The sequence below is a fragment of the Numida meleagris genome, chromosome Z (genome assembly GCF_002078875.1).
Source record: "Numida meleagris isolate 19003 breed g44 Domestic line chromosome Z, NumMel1.0, whole genome shotgun sequence".
Classification (NCBI taxonomy): Eukaryota; Metazoa; Chordata; class Aves; order Galliformes; family Numididae; genus Numida; species Numida meleagris.
The window spans coordinates 65,741,818-65,769,799 of NC_034438.1; the positions used below are offsets into that span (position 1 = coordinate 65,741,818).

Genomic DNA, 27,982 nt, shown 5'->3' on the forward strand with positions numbered 1-27,982 from the left:
AGCTGCCAAAAACACTTCAAATCAAACACTTTAAATAAAAGGCAGAGAACTGTATTGCAAACATTATATTCAAAATTTATTTTTAAATAAAAGAAAAACAATGACTTTAAATAAACATGGTATATTCTACATACCTGTAGATCAACACAACTTTACATTAGCCATTTTTAAAAGTTTTGTTGTATCATCTTCAACATTTGACAGTGTTGGTTTCAATTTCAGTCAACCAGACAATACCCCAAACAAAACTATTTGCTTAAGTGAAGCTTCAGTTTTCTTGACCAAAGATGGTTCTGCTAATACAAAAGCACCCGTTAAACAATTATCCCCACTTAACATCTTGTAAATGAAGTCTTTTCAGCCTTTTTTTTTTTTGGTTTTCTGTTCCATTGCCTGCATAGAAATCAGCATAAAGCTAAGTTGCAAGCTACGCTTCACTTCAGCAGTGCAATGAATGGCAATAAACTTCATGAAACAAAGATACAAATATTGTCAGCAAAATTCAACTATGTAAAAACTCTTAAAAACAATGTTTTCGTGGGTCACAACCAGACTAGCTTTCCGTGTGCAGCTTTCCTCAGGAGAAAATTCTTCCTGATTCACATGAAAAGAACGAAGCACACAATCAAAAGCCTTTGTTCATACAGAAATGCCCATTAAAAAGTTCCGTGTTATCATAAGGCAAAAGAAACATTAAGGTGGATGAAGCATTTTGGCCCAGAGTATGTTTAACACGTACATACACGACACTAGTGTGTAGCATATGACAGTTAAGGGATTGGCTCAGTAAGGTAAGTGTCCATTTTTATAAATACATATCATTATTGCTAATATGCTACACGTAATTCAACTTCTAAAGCTGCTTTGTTGGCATTAGCCTTGTAATTAGCAGCTCACATTCATGGTGACAATATTCTATTCCATCTGAAATAAAGCAGCATAAATACAATTATAAAAACAAAAGGCTTATGCAACATCCCTCTCTAGCTTTGCTGTTTTTTGTTTGTTTTTTTTTGCTTGCCTTTTTTTTTTAAATTAAAAATGTTCAAAGAAAACAAGTCCAGTTCACCACAAATTGGAAAGTCTTACAATAAGGTTGAAAACCAAGCTACAGGGACAGGGTCAGAAAACACGGCATGCATTATAATCTAGTCCTTTTAGTCATATCACTGGAATACAAAAGTCCAATTTAAAGGCTAGACTAACAGGAGAAGGCAAAAAGCCAAGAGCAGACTTAGTTTGATGTTTAAATTAAGATTACAATTTTAGTAACAGCAAACTCACCCGGACCTTTAGTATATTCACAATATTTACTGCAATTGAATACTTCATTTTGACTACTGTGGATGCATATGTTCATTTTAAAAAGATATTAAATACCTGCATCATGAAATTACATTCTTAATACATTGTTTTAAGAAAGTAGCTTGTGTGAAATGTTTCTGAAATGTACTTCTGCTCCCTTCTGTCCTTTACTGAGTCCCACACACACACCCCCCACCCCACCAGCCCCACTCAAAGCACTCACACACAAAAAAAGCCAAACACCCCTTTAAAAGGATGGAAACAATGCAGGGGAGCAGCTAGGCTAGTTACAGCACAGTGCTTAACAAGGTTCAAGACCGAACCAGATTAGAGTTGGCCAAAAGATGCTCACAATACGTGACTGACCAGTAATTCCTTTCGCCTCATTCCATCAAACTCAGTCCACTTTTGGTTCATTGCCACAACTAAAGTACTTCATATATACATATAAACACAGGACTCCAGCTTTATTTTAGCTTGTTTTTGCTAAGCGTTTTCACTTTCCATTCATTTTGTTCCGCAGCAACTACAAGAGGTAGGCATAAAGCATTTAAGAGCTTCTTTCCCAAGGTCCTATTGCTAGCTCAGTTTAGTGGGATATGATAGAAATCAGATGTACTTCTTCTGCGATTTTACTAGGTACAGCCTTGTGCAGTCCAGATGGACACTAGCTATGTGACCACTCGCTTTGCTAGGCCAGCATACCATGGAGTAAGAAGCCGTTCATATCCAGAAGGATACTTTCTTTTTTTTAAAATAAGTTTACTGCAGATATGTGTCAGAACCAATTCTCTCCATTTCTATTTGTACATAGGAGCAAAATGCCATTTGGCCAAGACTACAGATGTATTTTCACAGATGCAAGTGCCATGCAAAAAATAAATTAAAGAACAGATACCAAAACATACAAGTAATAAAACTACTGAAGGTAGATTTTCTTAAAAGTATTTTTATAAACAATTTATAATACTTTCGATCCCCCTTTCTCTTTTTGACAGTCACAGTTACAAAGCTGTGGCTATACATCAAGGATTTCTTCTGCAGTGCCTCCGCAACGTAACCTGTAGCGTCCTGTCCTCCAGCTAATAGTGGGGTCCCACAAAGCAGATAGGAAAATATAAATTGTCATGGATTCTCTGATGAACCAAGCGACTGCATAATCAAGTTTAGAAAAACATAAAGCACCACCCTAGGAATATAAAAACAAATATTTAAACATACTAACAACTCCAAAGGAATTTTGAAGTCATGTAAAACATTTGTATTACAGATAAATCTATTCTAACACTTAATATACAGTTTGACATTATCAATAACATATTCTATTTTTATAAGCCAAGAAGTTTTTCTCCTTCAAGACATGATTACCCATGTTAAACATGAGATACTCGGCAGAATGACCCAGAGGGTTCAAAAATTGACTTGTCTGCAGAGCAAAAGAGAAAGAAGAGTTTCAACTTCACTTTATTTCCTTTTGAAGCTTTGTAAAATTGTGTTCAAAGCAGGCACTAGGTTTATGCCACAGACCCCAGAACAGCAGCACCACATTCTAAAGGGAGTGAAATTGGAAAAGCCAAGCTTCTGGTTTATTGCATAGGAAAAAAAGAGATTAGAAAAAAAACCTTTACAGACAGCCCCTCTGAATTTACTGTTCCTTTGAGAATTACAAGCTATGTGCAGAGCTGCAAACTGAAGATGTTTCAGAAGAAGAAGAGCAGGTACAAAGCTCTTTCACTGTACCATGTACATATCATGCAGTAATTACAGTAACCGGAGAAGTGACTGTCAAACCAGTGTTTTACCTAATCAGTGGAACTAGCCTTTCCTTCTGGGAATCCTTAAAACTACAAAAAGAATATTTTTCAGTGTGATGAGAATTAGTTGATAATTTGTACACACAAGTAACTGTGGACCAGATTTAGATGGAATAGGGTCACAGTAGACAGAGTACTCTGAAGAACTACAGCATCAGAAAAGCAAGTGTTTTTCTGATTTGTGCTATCTTCCTATATTGAAAATTCTACTGAAAACTCACTTCTTCCAGTGACAAGGAGGTTTCATTTTTAAAATTAGACTACATTCATACATCTGGTGTCAAAATACAGTAGAAATGAAGTGTACATGAGCTGTGCATAAAAGCTTCAAGATACAAAAGACAGAAGAACAATTAAAGATAAAAAAACAACTAAAATCCTAGGGCTGCTGTTCTTGTACTTTTTTTTTAGAAAAAGCTCAGACTTCTGGACATGCCTAAGTAGAGCAGACTAGAAACACAAACGCAAAAAGGTGAAAGGGAGACAGAAGCCAGCTTTCAGAGGCTAGTTAGAAGTAGTGCACAAAGAAAACAAGATCACAGCCAAGCACACCTTTCATGCTACTCTAAGTGAAGTTAGCAGATGGGCAGAGGTAACAGGATTTGACCCAGCATATCCTTGATGATATCAAGAGAAGTATTTCGCCACTGTAATTATCTGCATTTATCTGTTTGTTCAAGTAGTTAGCACTAGCAGCTTTCATAATCTCTGAAAAGAAATGTGACATACCTGAACACCTCTTAGTTGAATGTAGTCAAATATAAACCACGCCAAGCAGTGACACATAAAAAACACCATTATATCCCATCTGAACACATGATGAGCTGCCCAACCAATAACCAGACTGGCAACAAAGCACTCTGAGATTGGCTCACAGATTATTGTGGCAGGTAACATATTAATTCGCAGTTTGGCCCATCTAGAAAAAAAAACAACAGCTGAGACTACATGTAATTTCTTATGACTTCTTCCCCAAACTCATCAGGTGATGAGCCATCAGTCAATCTCATTTAATTTACACCTCCAAACTAAATATGGCAAAAAAAATCACCCTTTCAAAAATACTACGTAAAGCACTTAAAATGTAACCAATTTTGTTGTTGTGTTGTTTTTCTTTTCAGGTTTTTAGTCTTTTTCTTCCTTGGAAAGTCAGCACCTATAGCCATGCACTGAAACTACAGCATTCCTGACGTTATCATCAAATTAGTTTGAGAAAAGTATTCACTCCATTTTCAGGTTAACCACATTGGAAGCAGGTGACAGGAATGGGAAGGAGAGGAAGCAAGAATTAAAATTTTACCTTATCATTCTGGATTGAAACTGAGAAATAGAATATGAACCAGAGTTCTGCATTGCAACTTGTGTGGCCATTGCAAATTTCCACCCCCTGAAAAACAAACATATATTAAGAAAAACATGCAAATAAGAAATACAAAGAACAACTCTAGAACAAACGTTTTAAGAATTTTAATAAGCTTGGATATTTACTTTAGAATATATGCCATATTGTTACAATGTATAAAAACAGTAAAAACATACTTAATTTTTTAAATCTCTTGCTTGGAAGATAGTAGATCTCTTCAACAATATACTTAAAGTTGTCTGAAACTATCTTCTAAAGCAGTTGACAGTGATGTGGGCTTGAGTACATTTCTCCAAGAATTGACAGAACAAAGCACATGTCATAAACACTCTTGGTGTGCATACATGAAGTTGACCTGACTAGCTACACGTATAGCATGAAATGTGTAGAAACAGTTACAAACTGTTTCAAACAAAGGTTTGCTTCACTGATCTTACCTGTCAGCTATAGCTTTGGCCATAAAATAATCTTCAGCAATATACTGTGCAAAAGCTATCAATCCCCCTGCTTGGTCCAAGACATCTTTCCTCATCAAGCATGACATTCCTGTTACACACTTAAAGCCAGTTAAATTGGCTGAAATATATGACCTTGGATGTGAAGTTCCAAAATAAACCTGCAGAAACAAGATAAAGCTTTTAAAGCTCTACATATAGTTATGCCTTTTCTACTGACTACTCTCTCCTCTGTATGTATCTGAAGGAAAAAGAATTCTAGACATGGCCAATAATGATAGTATATTTGGAAAGTTCTTTACCACCAAAGCAAGAAGTCTAACTTAACACTAAACCTGAGAAACCTAATAGACATGGACTCTGCTCGTACGGATTTAATGCACAGTTTGAATTTTTACATTGAACAGCCATATTTTATTCGATATAAACTTCCTAATTTAGGTTGTTCTCAGGAAGTACATAAACTAAAACACACTACTAATCACTCAAGTAATACTATTCACTTACAGCTAACAGACATACTGTCTTCTACCTCTTAACTAAATCACTGCATACAACTTTATGGAAGCTTACTAAACACCCGTACAGAAGCACAGAATTTTTGTACCAGCAAGATGAAATAGCAAAGACACTTCAGACTGAAAAAGCTGTATTTTTAAAAGATCCAGTAACATGAAACCAGCATTTTCCTACAAAAAGATAGCTGAGGCTGAGCACTAGCATCTTAGTGCTATTCTTCCTATTGACAGTCTTACTAATACATCAGCTTATTCAACAAAAGGCATGGTGACCTTGGGGTACACTGGAACTAGAAGCAAAAGGTTCTTCCAAGAGCATAGAAGCAGCAATTGCTATTTAGCAAGCAGCAGTAATAACAGTTGTGTGTTACTACTTCTTGCTCTCCTCTTTTAAGAAGAAAATCAACTCAGACTTTCTGTTCCAAAAAAAAAATTCACTCAGGGTACTTTACTGAATTTCTCTGCACTTTTGTCTCTCACATTTCTGCCTTTGACTATTAGAACAGGACCAAAATGCCTTATGTCTGCCAGCTTAGAGTAAAAAGAAATGATTAAATTATTTGCCTTGAGACAAGGAACAAACAAAACTCAACCTCTTCATTCTACTGAGAAGAACTTGCTGAGAATGGAGAGAGGGAACAATAGGACAGATAACATTAAGTGACACAAAGATGGTGGACAGGAATCAACTCCTCATCTTCTCTTTCTAAACAACCATTAGGAGACATAAAATAGCCCTACAGAAGAACAAAGTTCAGAGTTAACAAGATAGTGGTGCTTGCAGCATAGATCTATGGAACTTCCTGCTACAGACAGATAAGATGTTGGAGATTTACACAGATTCAAGGAAAAACAGAAAAGTTCATGTAAGAAAACAAGACTACTTCCTGCACAGGGTGCATCTCAGCTGAAAATACTAGGAAGCTGAGAGTACTGGAGAAAATAGCATAAATACCTTGGTTAGGTCCTATTCTCAGAGATTCTGCTTACAATCTCTGGAAATAAGATACTGTGAGCAGGACTTTTCTCTAGTTCACAGTCATTTTTGTTTCCTGTTCAAAAGTCAACAGAATTCATAGTCTTTTCTGACTAATTACTAAGGTCCCAGTATTTATTAAAATAAAATCCTCTATTTTCATCCTGCAGTCTGCATGGTAAAAAGAGATTTGAACCGATGTCTAGAGCAATGAGGTAGAATTTCCAAATGTTGAGAAGCTATCCTAGACAGTCTGAACTGTAACTGCAGCTAAAAATAAATGAAACTTCACTTCACTCAAAAATGCAAGAGGCACTATACAACTTCTAGTCAGCAATGTATTAAATACATCATATCTACACAATGCACTGACCTGTTCCAGGGTGGCAGCAAATCCCTGTCTGTCTGCAACATAGGGAAGCCCATGGACCAAGCCTACTTTCTCAGTCATTTGGTTGGCCATATCTGTCAGAGTGTCTGGTGTAACTAAGCAAGAAATGAAAAAATGACAGTTCTTTGAGCAATTCCATCATTAGCAGAAAGCTACTGTATAACAGTGCTATGAATTCCATGTTATTGTCAAGAGCACGTATAGCTTTGTGCCCACCACTCTGGGGCAACAATGCGTCAGTAATGATTTTAATCATTATTACTACTTTAAGATCAACAAATATAATAAGAATACTGTTTTCAAAAACAGGATTGACACCCTTAGATGTTGAACATTTTTGTTCTGTGAAGACTTCTCCAGACTTCATTTCCATTTCTGTTCTCAGTTAAAATCATCTTCTACAACTGCTTACCTACATGGACTAAGGGCAATAAAACTATCAGCACATCACAACACACACCTACCTCTAATTCCACTATCACAAATCCATATTAGATCATATTTGGCAACTTCATATCCAGGCATTAAGTTGTTAATTTTGGGGTTGATGCCAACCTTCTTACCACCTGAAAAAAAAAAAGAGAGAGAGCATCATGCTTAAAATGCATGGAGGCTTTTTCCTGTGGTTTTTGTTGTTGTTATTTTATTTTGGAAGATGTTTTTAATCTGTCTAGAAAAAAATCTAGCTGGAAAATCAGTAAGTGTTTACCTTTCAACTCCAAAAGTCCACCTTTATGGAAAGGATTTAAATTTTATGCATTTCTTCATTTCTGTATTTTATTTTTTACTACAGTTAGGTGGAGAATTAAAAAGAAAAATCATTCAAATGCTCCTTCAAAATGGTAGGTTAATAACTGAAAGGAGAGTAGAATTACAAAACTTTTTCATTTGTTCTATAAAGTAAATATTGCCTACTGCTGTTTCCTAAGAGTCCTGATTATGATCATTATGCTCTAAAACAACCTCAGCAAAAGGAGAAGAGGAGCAAAATACAGTGATACAACTCTTTGCTCCTAACAGATATGATTCTGTTTATTTCATGTCATCTAGTCCTAATACCCTTTCCTTCTTCAATATAAACATGAAGTAAGAAATAGGCTTACAGTCTCTAAGTTAATTAAAAGAGATTAACAACTCAAGCTCAAATACAGTCAGAACTCTAAGCCACCTCCTGCCTATTTAGTACAGTATAGAGACAAGATTCAAACTGCTGAATTCCAGACTTAGTAGAAAAAGAGCTGGCGGAGGATGCATAGGTCGAACAATGATTTCTCCTGGAGTTTGTCGTTTTTGTTTGCTTTTAAAATGAGGTCACAAGTCATGAATACAAACTTAGTTCTAAACCCTGCTTAAACAGAGGATTAAGCCACAGAACCCACACTGGTAGAACAAGACAACTATGTCTTTCAGAACACTATTAAAGAGCTGAAAGCCTAAAAAATTTTTTTGTAAGTCAGAGTCCCACTCAGGAGATGCACTGCTTACCTATAAACAGTCTGGCATCAACATTTGGGTATTTGCCAAGGAGCTTTTTGCATACATCAATAGCCGGATCATCGTGATCTTGTACACAGAGTAGTACTTCATACTAGTGGGGAAAAAAAAAAGATGTACACACTTAATATCAGAATAGCCTACGGAATCAAGCTTCACAGCATACCAAATTGAAAAAATGAAGAGCACTGCCACAGAATTAAAAATAAAAGGGGGTTGTTGTACAACTAAATAACACCTAATGCACCAGCAAGCACTTGCAAAAAAGAAACCAACCCCACATCCCAGCAAACCATTGTGGCAAGGAATGTTCGTTTTCCTGTTACTGGAAATATTTCTATTAGGCACAAAACAAGAAATTGCAGCACAAAGGAGCTAAAGTTTCTGCTTCCTACTTCCATTTTTGTTCACATATGAGTCTTAAATTCAGATTTATAATCTGTGAAATTACAGTATATTAGGTATTAAAGAAACAGTGCTACAAGCTGTGAAAGTGTTCACCTGCATGGCAGAATATAATCCATAGCACTTTTAGGATTATAGATTTCATCTTGCAGTCAAAATACATTAGCTTCCAAAGCACAGCATGCCAGGACTATGCTGGAATTTGATCTTCACCAACGGAGTCTGTAATACTCTGAATACTTGCATGGTAAAACAAGCAAGAGACTTGCAAATGAAACTGACACAAACCAGGTTCTTCTTATATCCTTAACAGAACTCCGGACCATGTTAACACAAACTATTGCACACCAGACTGTATCTTCCTTTTCTTTATTTTGTAGATGCATAATGCAGAACACAGCTGGAAGACAGCCCTTTGTGACCAGTAAATGTACACTTCATCGTTGAATACAGCTATAGTCAGGAACACACATCATAATGTACATTTTCCTCCTCTACAGAATAAAGGCTAGAAAACCTAGCAAGAATTAAGGGAAAAAACTGTAGCTGTTTCAGCAGTCAACTTACACACCTATTAAATGAGCTACAGACAACAGGTGAAAAACAGTGTTTTAAGAATCACACACAACTTGATGTCTTGAGACTGCTTTGCAAGTTTTGAAGGAGGCATTTGTCTCTTCGTAAGTAATGGACTCCCTGAATACTTCTTTCTTGACACAGCCTGCCCCTCTCCCTGATCAAATTGTGAAGTATTACAAGTCAACAGCACTCCAGTTCTAAGAATAAAATTCACAAAATGTAAATTTCTCAACAAGATTCCTAGAAGTCATCCATACAGGTAAAAAGCCAGATATCCAGCCTCATTAGAAACAATTTTGTTTAATCCCATTTGATATCAGAATTATAAATAAAAAAAGGTGCAGTCAGTGAGCAAAACAGCTACATCATTCTCCATCACGCTGTAGTAACATCTAGCAGAACTTTATTTTCCAGGAAGTACACAAGCAAAAGTTATTCTGAACTTCAAAAGCTGTCTGTCTATAAGTTTAATGATGATCACCTCTAATGCTCTTCATGAGGAAGAAGTAATGCCATCCAGTATTGAAGGAAATAAGTTGAATAAATAGATTATTTCAAGGGGGGAAAAAGGCATTGTGACACAAAAACCCAGCAAGCACAAATTGACTCAGAATACTGCAGGAACTTAATAACCTCTCCATTGTAGTTGGTAGGACATGCTCTAACTCTACAGACTACCAGACAAAAGCAGCTATGCCTCTAAGTGTAAGCACAAAGCCAATTCGCTTGAAGAGCGAGCAGTATTTGATTACAATCATTTTTACTAGCACAGAAAATGGAATTTCAGAAGTAAAAAAAGATCTCTCTCATTAGGCAGAAAGATCTTTCAACTATTACAGAAGTCACCATGACATCACGAATACAGTGGAAATTAACAAATGAAGAGATTAGTGCTTTATTGCTGATCCAGTGAAACAATTATTTTCGCTAGTAATTCATAAAATTAATCATCAATCCACAGTTGCAGTAACATCCCTATATTCAGTCTGAAAAAAATTCAGTGAGGAATAACAGAAAGCTTAGACAAAAAAATTCCACAGAAAAATTCTATTTCATGGTAAATAGCCTTTGTATGCAATAACGGACTAAATAAATGCAACATATATAAATAATGCAGAGGAAATATAAACATACTTATCTGTACAAATTTTAGAATCAGGTTAATTTGGATATAACAAATGGTGAAATTTCTCACAAAATTTCAGAATGTAGCAGAATGAAACTCTGCTACAGAATGAATGCAGTTGTATTTGTAGTCAAATATTTAGATGGTCATTATAGCTACAAAACAGCTTGAGATCTTGTTGCCTTTAACTTTTTTTGCTACACTTAACGTTTATTGTACTTTCTGGGGAGTCCAAAGGATTCAAACCTGCATGTCTCAAGTTTTGAGAGGCCTCAAACACTATTTGAGAAGAACAATCCAATTTGTAGTAAATTCCAAGGTCTTTGGTTGGGTTGGTTTTTTAAACCCTACCGGACTCCGAAATAGAATACACAGTGAAAACCCACTGTAGAGTTCTCATGTGCTTTTGTCCTTTTACAAAGGAAGCAGCAGTGTCAGAAGCAGTTTTGAGAAGAATTGAGGAAAAAAGTTTTTATATCAAGAGTTTGAACTCAAAGTATGTGTAGTAGGAGTAGCCTGTATTCCACCCCCAGTACCACACACCACAAAGTGAATGATGCAACAATTGTTTCCCCTTTAAGGTCCTTAACACAAGGACAACATCTGACACTTATCACTTACCTTACTTACCACTTATATTACAAAGTCAAACAGCATTCAAGAGCAAACATAAGCTTTTCTTAACTATTTATTTTCCAGATATGATTAAGTGGCTTGGAGACAGTACTTCACTGGTTGTTGATAGGTTGGCCAATCTCATCATTGAGCAACTCTGCTACAGGGGCTGTCAGTAAGAACCACCAGTAAGTTTCAGGCTATAGTTAAGTGCTCTTTTTCACAAAACCTATGACAGAAGAATACCTAATAATGAAGGGTGCTTGGTTCCTCAAAAGGAAATGGTCTTTTAAAGATTGTACTGCTATAAACAAGAAAGTACTGGAGTACTGATTAAACAAATCTTAGAGTACGTTTTGTCTCCAAGTCATTGTTATGTTCCTTTATAAGCAGCTTTTTGAAGAGGAATAAATATCATCAGGAACATACAGAGCATGCAATCATGCATTTGCTGTGGAAGGAAGAACAACTCGCTACACAATCAAGTTGAGTAGTTCTAGCACAAATCACTGATAGGATTTTCAAAGGCAGAGGAGGAAAGACTGTAAATAGTATACATACTTTGGGATAATCCAGTTCAAAGAAGGTTTCTAAGTTGTTGATCAGATTAGGATCCACACCTTTTAACGGCTTTAAAAGTGAAACACCAGGAAGCTTGCTATATGGCTGTTTATCTGTGGCTTTCTTATTTAGGTGGAGGCGCCTGCAAGGAGAAATAACATACTACTATACATAAAAGAAAATATGCTAGAGAACTCCATTTAAAATACAGACAAAACTAAGAAACACAAAATTGTAAATTGTGATCAAAAGTTTTGTTTTGGTTGTAGGATCAACAGCTGTTCTTAGACCTGCTGATAGTCAGCAGGTCAGAGAACGCATGGCATTAGATAGGATAAATTCAATTCCATCTCATTCAACTTCTTAAATATTTTAGATAAAATTCCAAACATGATCAGTTTTAAACAACAGAAGTATCTCTTTCTTCAGTCTACATAGGACAAGCTTTTCTGCCCCCTTACACAGTGTTAAAAATCATTATTATAGCAGGATAATCATAAAACAACTTCCTGTAAACAATAAAAAGGTAAGATTATTTTTCCTACATCAAGGTACACAAAACTTAAAGCAAGATGGAAGCACAAAGGGAACAAAAGGGATTGGTAAAATCAGCAGTTGAACATATTTGAGGAAGGTTTGAAGATCAACTGAGAATGTGCCTTAGGAAGTCAAGCTGCTATTCTAGTTACTCCACTAAGAGAAGAGCTTCCAGTAGCTCCCTATAGTGTTTTGTTGAAAGAGGACAGTGACATCCTCACACATGTAATTTCATCTGCTTCCCCAGCACACTCCTTTGAGTGAGATTTGCAGCTGGATACCAGAAGCACAGCACTATTACAGCACCATAATCATAAGACAGAAGGACAAACATGATGTTCTCGTACTGTCATCAAAACCAAGCCACTGCAGAGGTGAATTAAAATACTCTTGCTGAACAATGGACAAGGAGTAGTCAGACCAAAGTTAAAAAGCTGTTTAGTAGTTCAGAGAGCTACCACAAAGACCTCCTTGCCAATTTGGACATAAACATAGCAGAAAACAAGGGTGTTAAAGGAGAATCAATAATGCTACTATGAACAGCGGGGGAAAAAAAAGGTAGATAATGCAAATAAATAAGCATTTTTAAATGGGCTGTAGCACTGTACGTCAGGTTTGTATACTGAGAAAATCCTTGACGAACAAGAAAGGATGAGTGAATGGAAAAGAGGTAAGAAGGAAAAAAAATGAAAATTTGCAGCAGGACTGTGACAGCTAACAAGCAGCAAGTGATAAAACTGCAGAATCTCGCTAGGCATTCTGTTACAAGCCATGCTGACATATAGGATTAGGCAGGTGATTGGATTACATAAGGAAGAGCCTACACATGGTGTGAGGGAAGCCTTACAAAAACTTGCAAATGAGGCACGTAGCATTATCAGGATCTGTTCAGCTATACAGTACCACAGCTGAGAATCCTGAAAAAGTACACTTCAGTATGGTAAGACTGACTCTAGCACGGTATCTTAAGATGTCACCTTGGGAGCTCCATGTATCATGACACTAAGGTAAGGCTGCACCCTGTTAGACTCCATGGAGCAAGAGACAATTTAACAGTAAGCCACATCACTTTACACTGATAAGGGCTATTTGCAGATTGGTGTAACCTGAGCATGAATAAAAGAGTAACAGCTGAAAAATCTATCATCACCAGAGAAACAGAGCAACCATTGTGAGAAATAAGTTGCAATATCAGTGCTAACATTTAACAGGGAAGTCAGAATATTAGGCTAAATTTAAACATTAATATTTTTAACATATATATTCTAAATGAAGTCACATGCTACAGAACATGCAGGGTCTACATTATAAATGTAAGATGAAATAGTAGATGAAGCAATGTTTTTGAATCTAAACTTGTACTTATGGTGGTTCAGTTCTCTCAGATGGGTGTTGTGATCATAGTGGTTTTCGTTACCACTGATCATGCAAGACCATTAAAAATGATGAACCCCTTAAAGTTCAAATTACGCAGGTAGTATTATGTATTATTTTGCACTGAACTTAACCCAGACTGTTCAGATATTCTCGCTTTATGGATTATTTCTTCCCTTACCCCTGCCTAGTGTAGCAGGCTGCAAAAAAGCACCACTACAGCAAGGAAACAGTAACAACTATTTAAAGTGCTATTTAAAGGCACCTGCAGGCCCTGTATGTGAAAGAACAGTAGCCAAGTTATCTATGAGCATCTTCACACTGACATGTGTTAAGTGTATCAGCCTGCAATCATTAGGTGACAAAGCTTTGAAATTCCATCTAAGCAGCCTGGTGCTGGAAATAAGTTGGGAAAGAAAAGCAGAAGGATGCATAATGGAGCCTTGTTCAACCATCCTATGTTGTCTAAGGTGTATCTGCAAAATCTGCAGAAACTTACTTACTGTGATAGTCCTCAGAAGCAATTACAATCTAGAAGTCTTCTCTCAGAAGCATAAACACTTTGAAAGGCAAGAATTCAGTCTACTGAGTTACCACTGCCCCTTGTTACTACATGATAAATCCTTGGTAATCTGTATCAAGTTAACCTACTAAACCTTGTCTCCCCTGCCATTCAAGTGGGGTTAGTATTCTAGGAAATAGAAAAACCTTGCTGAAGTGGACTGCCAGGTCACTATGGTTATTAAAAGTAGCTGAAAAACAAAACATTTTATTCACTCGTTTTAAACTTTCCTCAGCAGCTACTTTACTTAAATAATTATCTTAATAAGTGTAAGAACATTGTTCTTCATCACAAGTTTGCAACAGATACTTGGATATTACAAGGCAGCATTAGCAAGACCTGGAAAGGACTGAAGACATCCCTTGGAGGCTGTAGTTGCACAGGCAGTTGAGATGCCCTAGCAGCTCATTACTTTGGAAAGAGACTTTTATCTGTAATTTTGACTTTTCACACATGTCCGCCAGTCAGTTTTCTTCTTGGTCAACTGAATCATCTCACAGGGATTAGTGGAGCTCAGGATCTGCTACAGAATAACTTATCCTTGCTTGAAAGAGGAGAAATGAGGAGGTAGATGGTCCTGCTTCTTTTGGCAGCAAAAAGGGAAAGAAGGTGAGATCATCATATTTTCATTACTTTTTATAAATGCCTTACATTAAAACATCTCCAGAAGCAGGTATCTTTATGCACAGATGAAAATGTATAACATTCCAATCAGTGCAATAAATACCATTGAAAGAAAGATCAAAGAAGTCCAGAGAAAGTAGTGCAGGTTACTCTTAAATTCACAGAAAGGTTAGCAGCACTTATGAAGGCTAATATTTTAATACTGAAATCCAACCATGTTAATCTTAGTGTACACAGACATTTCCACACTAATAACGAACAAGTTCCAGCACCTTACAGCAGCAAATTTGTACGTGTGTAACCATTTTACAATTCAGTAACCAAAGCATAACTCTATTTCAAAAATATAGAGCATGCAGAATTGTAAGTTTATTTACAACTAATAGTCAAATTCCATTTATCCTCGTCATTGATACAAGACAACTTCTGGCTTGGGAGCCACGGGGCACATTTTGCCTGCCAGTGAAGGTGGGTGAAGGGTCTGCGTGAACAGCCTCTGCCACAGTGTGGGTCTACATCAGCAGGAGGAAAAGAATCCTTAGGTGTGGGAGCACAGAGACCGATGAGATGATGTTGCAGTGTAACTAAACATTAACTAAACACTAAGTAACGAAACTTGAATAATGCATTATCAAGTACTTACTACACTGTTTTATACTGACTTAGGAACACAGCATTCTACTGTGTACTTAGAGGCCTGCTACACTACTCCTTTTAGGGACCTCTTCGATTTCAGATGGATTTGAAAACTGCAAAACAGATCAGCCACAGGTCTCCTAGCAAGTGCCCAGAATTACTCTTTAAGCCAGAACTGAACACCTGAATCTTTTTATGACCTTTTTCACCTAGTACGGTTTCATAATACAGCTGAATCATTTCAAGCATAGGCTGCTACTGAGAGGCACTCCTTTCTTCCTCCATTTCTGGGATGTGCTGTACTTTTTGCAGTGGAGCTGCCATTTGTCTGATTCCACAGTGACCCAATCAAGACACTTAAACCACCACAATGTTATTTCACTTGAAACGCCAGCATTTTGTCAATTTCACTCAGCAAGCATACTTGCTGAAAGGTTGGGCAAGAGGATCCTGCAGCATCATTAACAGCAGAGATCCCTTGGTGCTCCTTAACCTCCTTGCTTCTGTCAACACCAGAAAACAAGACACTGTGTCAGTACAGATGCCCATACAATCCTGCTGTAAGCTGTTTTGACTCACTTAAACAGAAAACTAATTCTGAAGTGGGAGGAAAAAAGACAGACTGCCAAATTAATGTTGGAGCCTCTTCAGGAAGGATGCAATAAGCTCCAGAGCGTTCAGAAAGGAGTCTGCCGAGATCAGAGTATGAGTTCCTCCTTCTCTCCTTTCTTCCTCTGGCTTCAGTGGGCTTCCAGAGAGCTGAGCTGCCCATGGGAGAGCAGCACGAGCACACTCACCACAGGTCAGAGGAGGACCCGTGCCAGCACAGAGCAGCACTGGGAGCACAGCCACTTCCTCCACAAGTGTGCACAAGGATGAGGTCATGCTGCAGTTGGTTAGTGCTCCCTCATATATTCACATACCAGCTGCGGGTAAAAGGCAAATCAAATACATTCCAACGACATTCTACACAAATTTCTTCCTGTGCTACACATAGCCCACAGATGAAAGGGTAAAGGCCCTTAGAATACAGCACGCTGAAATCATGACAGGGAGGTGCACTGAAGGGGAATGAATCTGAATACTTAAAACAAGAGTCAAACAATTTCCATACACAAAAAAAAGCAGAAGTAAAAATCTTAAGAAAAAATGGATTGAGATAGAACCTGGGCTGTGACAATTTTTTCAGAAGGTAAGTATTCTCAGAAAACAAACATTAATCTGCACTTCCAGTTGTGGGAAGCAGTAGTTCAGTTAGTAAATATAAATACAACTGTGCAAGGCAGAAGAAAAAAATCTTAGTGCAATTTGAGACGTTTAACTTTAAACCTTCAAACACAGAAGAAATGTTTTAAGAAGCACGTTTGGAACAGCTGAGCACATTTTCACGAAAGTCACATCACATTCAGCAGAGGCAATCCACAATGAGTCTTTTCAGAGGCGGACTTTGTGTTGCTGGCTTTGTTTGATTTTAAACTCCACGTTTGAAAAAAAGATGAAGCAGAAAATGCCTTATCTTTTAGACAGAAATATGAGCAAACACTTCAGATAACAACTTCAAACCTCTAGCAAACACCCCCTTTCTCAAAATCTAGAAATTCTTCTCCCATTCCCCTTCTTACCCCCATATCCACAAGATAAAAGGGAAACAAATAGACTCAACTCCTGTACAATAGACTGCAGTTAAACCTAGAGTAATGGGAATCCTTTCACAGCCCAAATCCAAGGTGGTCGGTTCATGTACACTGACATGTGCTTAACAAAAACACAGCGCAGTGTCCACATCACAGCTGTTACTGGCACATTGTAAGCACTGAAATGAACACGGAGCTTTCCCTTGCAGACTGCCATCAGAACAGCAATTCCTGCCCTGTTTCTGCTTTCCCACACCCCTCAGCCTACTGGTGGTAATAAAGCAGTCAGGGCCATGAGATAAGTTGGATCAGCCTGCTGATCAAACAGAACTATCCCACAGAAAATCTGAGTCTGAGTCACCATGTAGCCACATGCTCCCTGAAGGCAGATTAGAAAGGCACAAATGTTTAGAAAGGTGCAGGGGTAGGAGGGGATTTAGGTTATCCCTTTGAGCAGCAAATTAAGAGCCAGTGAAACGTAGAAATAGAACTGCTTTTTGATGCAGACTCCTTGCAACAACTGTTATGCAATTTCAAAACTGCATGCAATCTGATTTGTGTTTTATTTCTGAGAGCACCTCCAGTGTATGGCAACAACTCTGGGCCTGATAAACCAACCACAGCAGTCAGTTTTTACAACAGAATCAAATCCCTCAAAGCTAAGGATGTAATCTTTTAATACAAAGCTTTGGAAGATCTGTACTGTAAGATTATTCAGTTTGTTTTTCTGACTTACTTTGCAATTCTGTAGGGAGAAAATAACTCATGACTATTCATTTCATAAGGCACAAGTTTAAATTAAAACAACATTTACTAATTATTAGATGATGTGCTTCCTACAGACCCAAGTTGCTCCTTATTGCTCCCACTGTGCAAACAGACCCCCTGTCACACAATCTTTCGTAGCTCCTTTTCCCTAAAAGGTTCTAAAACAGTTAACAGTGAGTAAAAAAAAAGCATTGATGACTCTCAAAAATGACATGAACAAAAAAAAATATCACGCCAATCATTTTTCCTTTGTTTTAGCAGATGAGATAGGGAAAAAGCTACACACCTTGTCTGGACCAGAGTACTGTCAGCAAGGTAGTGTCACTGCTCTCTCTGAAAAGTGTCTTATGAGACCTTGAAGAATTTCCAATAAAGAACATCAGGAAGCAATTGCAAGCAGATTAAAGCAACTATAAAAATCTCCCAAAGAAAATACTAGAGTAACTTCCATATTCAGCACAATGTTAAAGTTTTCTGAAAAGTTTTCTTTCTTTCCAGCGGATAGAAAACAGCAAAGCTACCTTGGTAAATTTCATCTCTCTTCTCCACAAAAATAATAAATTGAAAACTGCAAAAATACAGACAACTCTGGGGACAGAGACTCCCCACAGAAGCATTTATCTTCCCTCACTAGTACACAATCTACATGAGCGCATTTCAAGCATACTGTTTTATGGAACATCCGCATTTCACCTCACCTTTAAAACTGTTTAAAAGGAAGTATGAATTTTGAAAAACTTCACTAGTATTTCAGAAGGTTGGCAGGTATACAGCCCCTCAGAGTTTCAACCACCTTTTTCCATGGAGTCAGGCAGGTAAAAAAAAAAAAAAAAAGGGCAGGAAAAGACTCTGGCAGCCTGAAAATCCAGTCTGATTCCCCATAGCTGTGAGGATGGAGACAGGGTGAATTCCTCACTTTCAAGATGCTGCTGCTGCTATTAACATTTGACAGTTCACAATGCATACTCTCATGAAGATAGAGCCTGAAAGCTTTCTACTTCACCCACAGCCTTATTCTAGCAAAGCATGCAAGAAAAATGTATGCTGTTTTAGGCTTAAAAACAAAGTACTCCAGCAGAAAGTGCTTGGGACATCTCATCTAACAGCTCTGTACATTGTCTCAGCATCTTGGATGTTTTATGTCAAGCAAGGTGTACATGTAGTCAGAGAAATATTTCTTCTGCTTTAAAGTAAAGCATAGCATGCTACCATTATTAAACCATAGCAACGATCACCTCAGAACTCATTACTATACAGACACACTGAACCTGAGTATCTCAGAACAAGCACTAAAAGGATACTCACAACCACCATAAGAATTAATGTTTATATTCATTTAAACGGGTCCCTCTCTGTGGATTATAGTGCTGACAAAGCCGAGGCAAACCTAAACAAGGGGTTAGAAAAAACTAACCAACAAAACAGACTTTGTTTTTCAAAGAGGAACTTCTGAAGAGGGGAATGATCATTGGTCTAGAACAGGGGCCAAAGCAACTACCAATATAAACTGGCAACATAGATGAGTTGTTAATTATCTGGCTGTTTTAATAAGATCAGGCCACTGGAATCACGTATGCAGTTGTCAGACTGCTTCAAGATATACAACAACTTCAAAGCAACAAGTTACAGGCAGTACTTCCAAGGCAGTTTAAGCCTTTCACATAGTACAATACTTCACTTTGGTTATCTCTGTCTACAATTGTAAACGCATTTTATCCTACCTGCCCAGAAGATAGTGTAAAACTCATTTTACGTGTGCTACAACTACAATTTGACTCAAGGTATGAATTACTCCAGGCCAAATATGAGAAGGTATAAACTAGTCTAGACCTTTATCAACTATTATAAGTGACACATTTAAGAAAATGCAAACTATTCACCTAGCAAGAATTAAAGGTTTTTATCTACTATAAAACACAAAATAATCATTTTTAAGCCATAGTCTTTTGTAAAATGCAAGATCAGTTAGGTATATCAAAACAAAAGAACCTCTTTCAATTAAAAGACATTAAAATCCCAGTGAATTTGGCTATTTTTACTACAGCAATTCCCAGGGAGGGATTATATGAAGACTAAAGAGTGCTCTAGTAAAACTGTAAAACTAGTCACATACTTAGCATACCACACAGAAGTTCTTACAAAGTCCACAGATTCATTCCTAAAGTCATGTAGCACTCTCTACCACTCTCTACCTTAACATCTCCACCCACCTGGAGTAACCAGAAGTTTATAGCAGTATTTTACTTCAAGAACAGCATCCTTCAGTGCAGTCTTATGTCTTACATACTCCAAATCTTGTAGTCTTCCACATAAAGTATTCACCAGGCAGACATTGTTTGTTCTAACAGCCTATTTCTCACGTTCAGTGCACCATCTCCCAATCTCTCTCTCAAGTGAATGTGTCTAACCTGTGAATGGTATCCTCAATTCTTCTCCTTTAGAGCTATCCTAAATAGTTCTTAATCTGGGCTTTGGTTTCTTGGCCTCTACTAAATCACTCATGTTAAGAGCCTGCAATATCACACTCTCCCCTCAAAGTTTGCCATCTGTATCTTATCCTCATGGCTCACAACAACAACAAAAAAGCAAAAACAAAACGAAATCCAGCTTTCTCATTGGCTCCAGCATTAATGTTTTTCTCCTACATTACTACCACTCAAGATTTCTGGTTTTGTGCTGTTTTGCTTTCCCTCACTGTTAATCTTATAACACAAAAACTCACTCAAACACAGTCTTAGTATGCATAAATCAAAAATTAACTCCTAACTTTTTCAGATCTATCTTCCCTTAAAGATTACCTAAAATTAAGTCTTGTGACTACAGTGCCATGTAAATTTCAAGTTGTTTAAAATGAGCAACTTACATCCTCCACACTATCTCCTATCTCAGCCAGCAACTAGGTAGTACTACAGGCTGTCATTCACAGAACTACAGAACAACTGAGGTTGGAAGGTATTTCTTGACAACCCTCTAGCTTAAAGCAGGGTCCGTATCCAAGCATGGCTCTACTGTCTTCAAGAATGCAGCCTTTACATCTTCTCCAGAAAGCCTCTTCCACAGGTAAGCCATCCTCACCAAGAAAGGCTTTTATTTCAACTGAAGTACTTGAATTTGCACATACTGCTTCTCATCTTATCACTGGGTACTGCCAAGGAGAATCCAGTCCCTTCTTTACTCTCTCCAACCAGGTCAGGTATTTACATGTAATGATAAGCTTCCCCCTGAGATTACTCCAGGTTGAACAGTCCCAGCTCTCTCAGCCTCTTCTTGCACATCAGATTCTACACAGCCTTGCCACCATCCTTCTGGCTTTCAGCCAGACTTGCTCAACCATGCCTCATACCAGGTAGCCCAAAACTGTATGTTGCACACCACACATAGTCTCAGTGATACTGAGTAGAGGGGAAGGATCAGGTCCCTTAACCACTCAGAAACGCAGCCCAGAATGCTGTTGGCCTTCTTTGATACCACAGGTACCTCACTGCTCAGGGTCAATTTGCTGTCCACCCGCACCTCCAGCTGTTTTTCTGCAAAGCTGCTTTCCAGATGGCCAGTCCCCAGTCAGCACAGATGTATGGAGCTATCCCTTGCCATTTTCCTTGACTGAGCTTCGTGAGGTTCCTGTCAGCCCACTCCTCCAGACTGTCCAGGTCCATCTGGATGGCAGCTGCTCCTCCCAGTTCTGTATCTTCAACAAATCAGACGTTATTTCCCATCATTCAGGTCATTAATGATGTCAAACACTATTGCCCCAGATGACTTTTCACATCTCAGCTCTGAAGACCTTTAGTCGTTTCCATGGTTTATCAGAAGAACAATCTCATGTTTCCTCTAACCATCCACTGAGCAGAGAGCCATCAGCACTAAGTTAGCCCTGCTTTGAGCAGAGGGTTGGAACATCACCTTCAAATGGCATTTCCAGCCTAAAACACTAGCTTCCTACTCTGTGCCAAAAAACTGACCCTCAACTCTGCCTCCAAGTTGTTAAACATTTGTGTGAGCCCAAACTATTTGATTCTCCTATTCCTCCCTCATAATCATACTTGACTTGCTACCTTTGCCTTTCTATCCCTCCAATTTCTCTCTGCCACAATGCTGTCATTCACCCACTGAGTAAAAACAACCCAGCAGTTTATAAGGATGTGGTACTTGCAGCCAGTACCTGAAGGAATCAGCATAAAGTAGGGTCCATCATGAATGCAGAGATAGGGGAGATGGTGGTGCTGAGAGAACAGAAAGACAGGAGTGTTACCAAGTTCAAAGAAAGCCTCAGGTAACTTTTCATTCCTTTCCAGCATGCCAGTTTGCAGTCAAAAATACAAGATTCCTAACAGAGGTCCCGAGCTTGCTCTATTCCCTGTTCCACAAAGATGAGATTACAGATGACAACCTAATGTTTAATTTAACATTTTACATCAAGTTTGTCTTCAGCAATACAACTGGAAAAACTGTTCACCTGCATGGAAAATTTCAGCCTAAATGGTACAAGTTTAGTAGAGATTCAACTGAGGAATGAAGAAACAAACCCAAGAACAGACAGCGCATTCTGCATGAGCTAGAAGTCTTTCAGTCATTTCCTGGAGAAGCTCCAGTGCAACCACATTTCTCAGTTTTCTGCTTCAATTTGATTATCAGCAAGAGGGTAAGACACCTCTAACTTCAGAAACTGGTATTTAAATCATCTCCATGAAAGTTCATCTAAATGTTAGCTCATTGATGCCCCAGAATACTTGATAGCACAAAGACTGCCTCCCTGGTAGCTGCCTCTGAAGCACTTCCACAAACCAAAGCAAACATATGCCTCAGACGGCTAAGTGAGTAACTACAGCTCTTAACAGATACTTTGGTCAGTCTATTGCCAGAAACTGGCAGTGCAAAAACAGGATAGCCCAAATGAAGAAACAGCCACAGCAACAAGCAAAAAAAGCCAGAAGGACAAGATCAAAGACTAGCAGAGATATCAGAAAAGAGTAGGGTTTAAGACTGGACACAAGTCATGGACCAGGCAGCAAGGGAGGGACTAACAGAACACACCGAGACAGTAAAACAGGGACAAAAAGAAAAATGTTTTCTTAAGAAGGGAAGGCGACAACTACTATACAGTAATGTATTATCAAGCAAAGATCAAAACAACTCAAAAAGCAGGTGTCAAACAGAGCTCTTTGGTGGTGATGGGGTTTGTTTAGAAGACATGTTTTATAAAGTTCTAAAAGTTGCAGAAGTTCTTCAGTAAACTTGAGTTTTCTGAATCTTTGCAAGCTGAATTTCATCCTTGCATGCTTACACATTACACTAAGGCTATTATTTATCTTTTCACTTGCAGGTAGGAGCTTTCTTACTTCAGTATGTTTCTGAAAGTCTTGGGTTATGCTCAGTAGACAAGGCATAATGTCTCTAATTACATCTAAATGCAGCACGATTAAAGAATTAATTTTTCACTGACTGCTGTTTAATGCCCATACACTTAAATTATTTTAAAAAGCTAAAAATAGCAATATAGTCATCAATTTCATGGTATGACACTACCTTTCCCACTTACACCTGGGGAACCAGGACAATGAACAACATCAGTACCAACTGGCTATGGTTCCCTTAAAAAAAAGTTCTGTAATTAGAATTGTTACTGGCAACAGGTACAAGAACAATGGAGACTCAAAACTGGAAAATGACTCCACCAGTCTCATTTTGTGAACCAGGAAAATATAGCAGGAAGTTGCATGCACTTCAAGAAACTCACCAAGCATTTATTAGGATATCTCTGACGTTGGCAAAGTTCAATGCAGTTCAGAGATTGCATGCAGAATGCAACTTCCTAAACTTAAGACATCCACTCCTCTGTCCTCAGTCCTAGAATGTATTTGCTACATACATGGGATATGAGCTGGAATAGTCAAACTGAGTTTTCAGAGAAGTATAAAACATAACCTTTCCTTCATTTTTAGACTAAAGTCAGAAGACATAGTAGGGAACCATATCAGATTACACTTAAGTAAGGCTTTTTCTAGCTTCTGTGAGCTTTATTTGCCAGCTTTGTTTTAGGAAGGGACATACGATGTTCAGAAAACACCTATCATTATTAAACCAAAACTATCTATTTTCAAATGCTGTTAAAGCAGCAAACCCACTGCCACAGAATTTGAAAGTCAGTTATTCAGGAACACAATGTGTTAGAGTGCCATTAGCCCTGAGAAAGCAGCTTTAGTTGTTTACTTTTTTCCTCTGATTTAAGAAGGCATCTGTTCCATTCTGTGCACATCTTCAGAGTAGAAGTTATTTAGGAGTCATTAGTTTAACATTAGTTTAGTTTAACAGAACGTTAAAATATCGCAACTTACTCCTAAGTCTCCTCAGTAACATCGCAGACAAGACTGTAAATCCCTTCCTTATTTGCACATCATTCACACTGCCTTCCATTTTATTTTTGTTCTGAAAGTCCATTTTATCTGTCCATACAACCACACAACTTCAAATGGTTTGAGAATTAGTATATCCAGTAACATCCAACACTACACTCCTGCTGGAACAGTCAATGTTCAACTTCAACTCAAGCAGTTACATGCACGCGAGGGTCCTTGCTCAGGGACTTGCGTAGGGTATAAAGGAAAGCAACACAAACAGGTCAGATACCACTGCCTTATTACACAGAGTAAAGGTAAAGAGCAGTTTGCGTACATAACTAGTAGCAATAAAAAGATGCCATTGGGCCTATGTTAATTTCTCTTACTTCGCTGACTCAGTATTACACAGAGAGCAACAAACTTATACTGGTTTCAAATCATGTACTTCAGACAATTTATGGAGTGCCCTTTGACTTAGCAGAATGTCTATCTGAATTTCCTTGCTTAACCCACCTGTTTATTTTGAAGGAAAGTGAAATCCACAAAACCCACTGCATTTTTCATGAACCAAAAACATTCATTGTGGGAAAATGTGGTAGGGGAGAAAGGTGTCAAGAACCAGATTAAGCTTTTGCAAATGCTATACAGGAAAGTGGACAGCAAACACTGTTCCTCAATTGGCATTTCTCAACCTTAGATATCCAAAATCTACATCTTTTTAAAGCAATTATAATACAAACAAACACAACTGAAATGCTCTTACGGCTTTAATCTTGCCAATTGCTGACAGCACTTCAAAACAAGAGAAGTTTACTTTCTTGAACACATATAATACTATTTATCAACCTAATTCACGTATGTTCTCACTATTATTGATTTCAAATCAAATACCTAAAATTCCAGAAGAGAACCACAGGATGAGGAGTACGTAGGCCACAGAAGCTCTGTGAAAATGTTTTAACATTGTTTTATTTCAACAGCACCGTTCAGTTCCTGCAAGCCACCAGTTAAGTGCTGCTAGATGAAGTCTGGGCTGAGAACAGTCCTTACCCCAATCACTTGCAGAAACATCAAACCCACATTATCACACAAAGTGAAAAATGGGAGGACTAATTACTTTCATCTTTCTTCTTTGCTGTCTGTAGCTGGCACATTTGAAGTAGTTTCCAGTATGTGGTAAACATGATAGAAATCTACTACCACGTTGCATCCTTTCACGGAGTTCAAAAGGAGTTTCCACATGTCAGAGGCCCTTCACACCTCAGCAGCCTAGGGAAGGGCGCAGCATGCTGTACAAACATCCAAGACAAAACAGAGGGGCATGAGTAACTGTGTCTAACCACCAGCACTCTCAGATCACAGCACCAACCGTGATCACTTTTTGGGATCCTTCCCTTGTAAACATATACCAGCAGCTGTATCCATCCTAGCAGCTCCAGTGTCCCAGCACTACCACAGGCACTGCAAAGATACCTCCCTGGGATGCCTGCTGTAGGCGTCCAGCACTTCTCTAATTACACCGCAAGTAAAGGACAGCTCAGTGGTCAGACTCTGGGGAGCAGCAGTCCTGTTTCTCTATACCTATCCAATAACTGGGGCAGCTTCTCCACCACAGCATGGGCAACACGGCACGGCTTGCAGCTTGGTCACTTACTGCTGCTCAGCCCCGACCAAGGGCCACCCTTCTGCACTGAACATCAAAAAAAAAAGCCACGTTACTGACCCATTTCATGGGCAGAGATGGTCAGCTCCCATCTCCGTATCTCCTGAGCTAGTCTTGGGAACCCTGCTGGAGGCACATTCTTCTCTAGGGGTGTCACAAACTGTAGTGAGCCTGCTTCCTTTCTTACTGATCACCTGTCCTGCTGGCAAGTTTCCACCTTGTTATCACACTGCTGTCATATAAGCAAACCACAGGCACACCACAAATGCCCAGTAACAAAACCAGCAGCTCCGTTCATGTTTCACAACCACTTCATTTACGGTAGTTCTAGGCTACACCAGGCCTGGCAGCTGCCTGCCTTTTCCAGTAACTGTTGGATGAGGCAAAACAGTCCCCACTAAGGCAATTTTACTTACTTTAAATTATTGTCAGTTAACAGAAAATCACTGATTTGGATATTGAGGAAAGGCACAATGCAACCAAACCTGCAGGGTAGCACCTTTTGCTTCCCTTCCCCACACTCAGCTTCAGGCAAAGATCCTTCATCCCCAAACTCCTCATTTCCCTGCATCTTACTCTCAGTCCCCGCCAACCCATTCAGTGAGGTGATGTGGGAGGTCAGTGCATAATGGTTTTCCGCCACGCCTTACTCATCCTTGGAGCTTTTTAACTGCTCCTCCGGCAGGTGCACCTGCTCCGGTGTGACTCACACACAGGCAGCAAACCCTTTGAATTGCACAGGCTCAGGGTGCCCGCACCCAACTAGGGCCGGCCACAGCTCCCCATGGCACACCCTCAGTTCGTCCAGAGGTGTCCCTGAACTGCTCCACACCCTCTGCTCTGTACCTGGGCTGTACAGCATGAGCTGCCAGTAACACCTCCTTCCCTATGGCCCCTCTGTTTGCTCTCTCACCTCTCTCCTGCTGTTTATCCTCTCGCATGTCTTCTCCCATGTCACCATTTGGGCCTCCTGTCCCTCGTAGCCGCCACCACTCTTTCTTAAATATTTATGAGCAGCAGCACCACCACATGCACTTACCGGGGAAGCTGAAGTTCTAGCACACGAGGGGCTGTTTGCTTCAGAGCTGCCCAGAGCCAGCTGCACCTACCGTATCTCACAGCCTCTTCCCAGGGCACCCCTGCAAGCACACTGGTACTGAAATGCTGCTATTCACGCCCAGCACAACCTATACGCTAGCTTACAAGAATTTAGTCACCTGAGTACAGGTAAGACCTAGATGCAACCCAACCACAATGTGGAAAAATGTTCAGACCTTTCAAGGGATTTTTCATGAGAAAAAAAGAGAGCAAAACAATCACAACCATGGATAGTAGAGGTAAATCTAGCACGTGTGAACGCAAGGGGAGCTTTGCCTTCAACAAGGGCAGGCTCTTCTCACAGGTACCTATCACATACGTGGAACAGCAAGAAAGGAAGACAAACGAGCACAAACAGAAATACAGGTACTTTCTAACACCTATGGCAGCACAACAGTGGCCTCCTACTTACGAGAAAGTACAACCAAGGCCTAACAGAGAAAGGAGCACGTCCCCAGTGCTGTCCCACGTACCCTCGGACAGCCCCTCTGCGGGAGCACACCGAAACCTGCTTTGTGTGTCCGCCATTGGAGAGCAAACACCCCTCAGCGCAAGGTACAGCGCTCCGGCAGCCGGTGCCTAAGGCAGCCCCGGACGTACACACGCGCCGTTTTCTTACTAGTATTACCACGGTTTATTAAATCATCCCTTTACCAAGCTACCTGCCAAAAGGAGAAGCACGCTGCGGTCCCCGTTCCGCACAGCGCCGCGTTAGCCGAGCTGCTTCGCGCCGCGCCGGCAGCACCGCGGCAACGCAGAGCGGAGCGCCGCCTCCCGCAGCGCCGCACGCCCCGGCCCTCCCAGCACAGCCGCATCCCGCAGGTGCACCGCGGCGCCCACGGAGCCCCGAGCCCTACGGCCACGCGCTTACGTGTAGATGATGGACATGAAGTGCATGAGCCAGAGCACGACGAAGAGGATCAGCCCGAAGATGGCGAGCCCCTCCAGGGCCAGCGCCAGCACCGCCATCCTCGAGGCGCGGCGGCTGCGGAGCCGTGAGGGGAGAGGAAGGACGAGCGGAGGAAGGAACGGAGAGAGGCGTCTCCTCGGCCCGGCGACGCGCGCGGCTGCCGCTCTCGGTCCCGCCGCTCCACACACTACGGAGCGCGGCGCGGCGCGGCCCTGCCTGCCCCCGCCTTTCTGCCA

The 27,982-nt window shown here is 39.6% G+C and overlaps 1 protein-coding gene across 1 annotated transcript; it reads right to left on the reverse strand.

Annotated features, from left to right (window-relative positions):
- Positions 55–27,967, reverse strand: UGCG (UDP-glucose ceramide glucosyltransferase). Its single transcript, XM_021380722.1, has 9 exons — positions 27,708–27,967; positions 11,603–11,744; positions 8,308–8,410; positions 7,287–7,388; positions 6,805–6,917; positions 4,920–5,098; positions 4,420–4,506; positions 3,849–4,038; positions 55–2,494 (listed from the first exon to the last, which is right to left on the reverse strand). Exons 1-9 carry the CDS (start codon positions 27,803–27,805, stop codon positions 2,324–2,326), a joined length of 1,185 nt encoding a protein of 394 aa, XP_021236397.1. The 5' UTR covers positions 27,806–27,967; the 3' UTR covers positions 55–2,323.

Coding starts and splice junctions, on each gene's coding strand:
- UGCG (XM_021380722.1), bottom strand. CDS start 27,805: ATGGCGGTGCTGGCGCTGGCCCTGGAGGGGCTCGCCATCTTCGGGCTG. Junction 8,411..11,602: donor TTGAACTGGATTATCCCAAA/GTATGTATACTA, acceptor TTTCCCCACTAG/TATGAAGTACTACTCTGTGT. Junction 2,495..3,848: donor TTCAACTAAGAGGTGTTCAG/GTATGTCACATT, acceptor TTATATTCCTAG/GGTGGTGCTTTATGTTTTTC.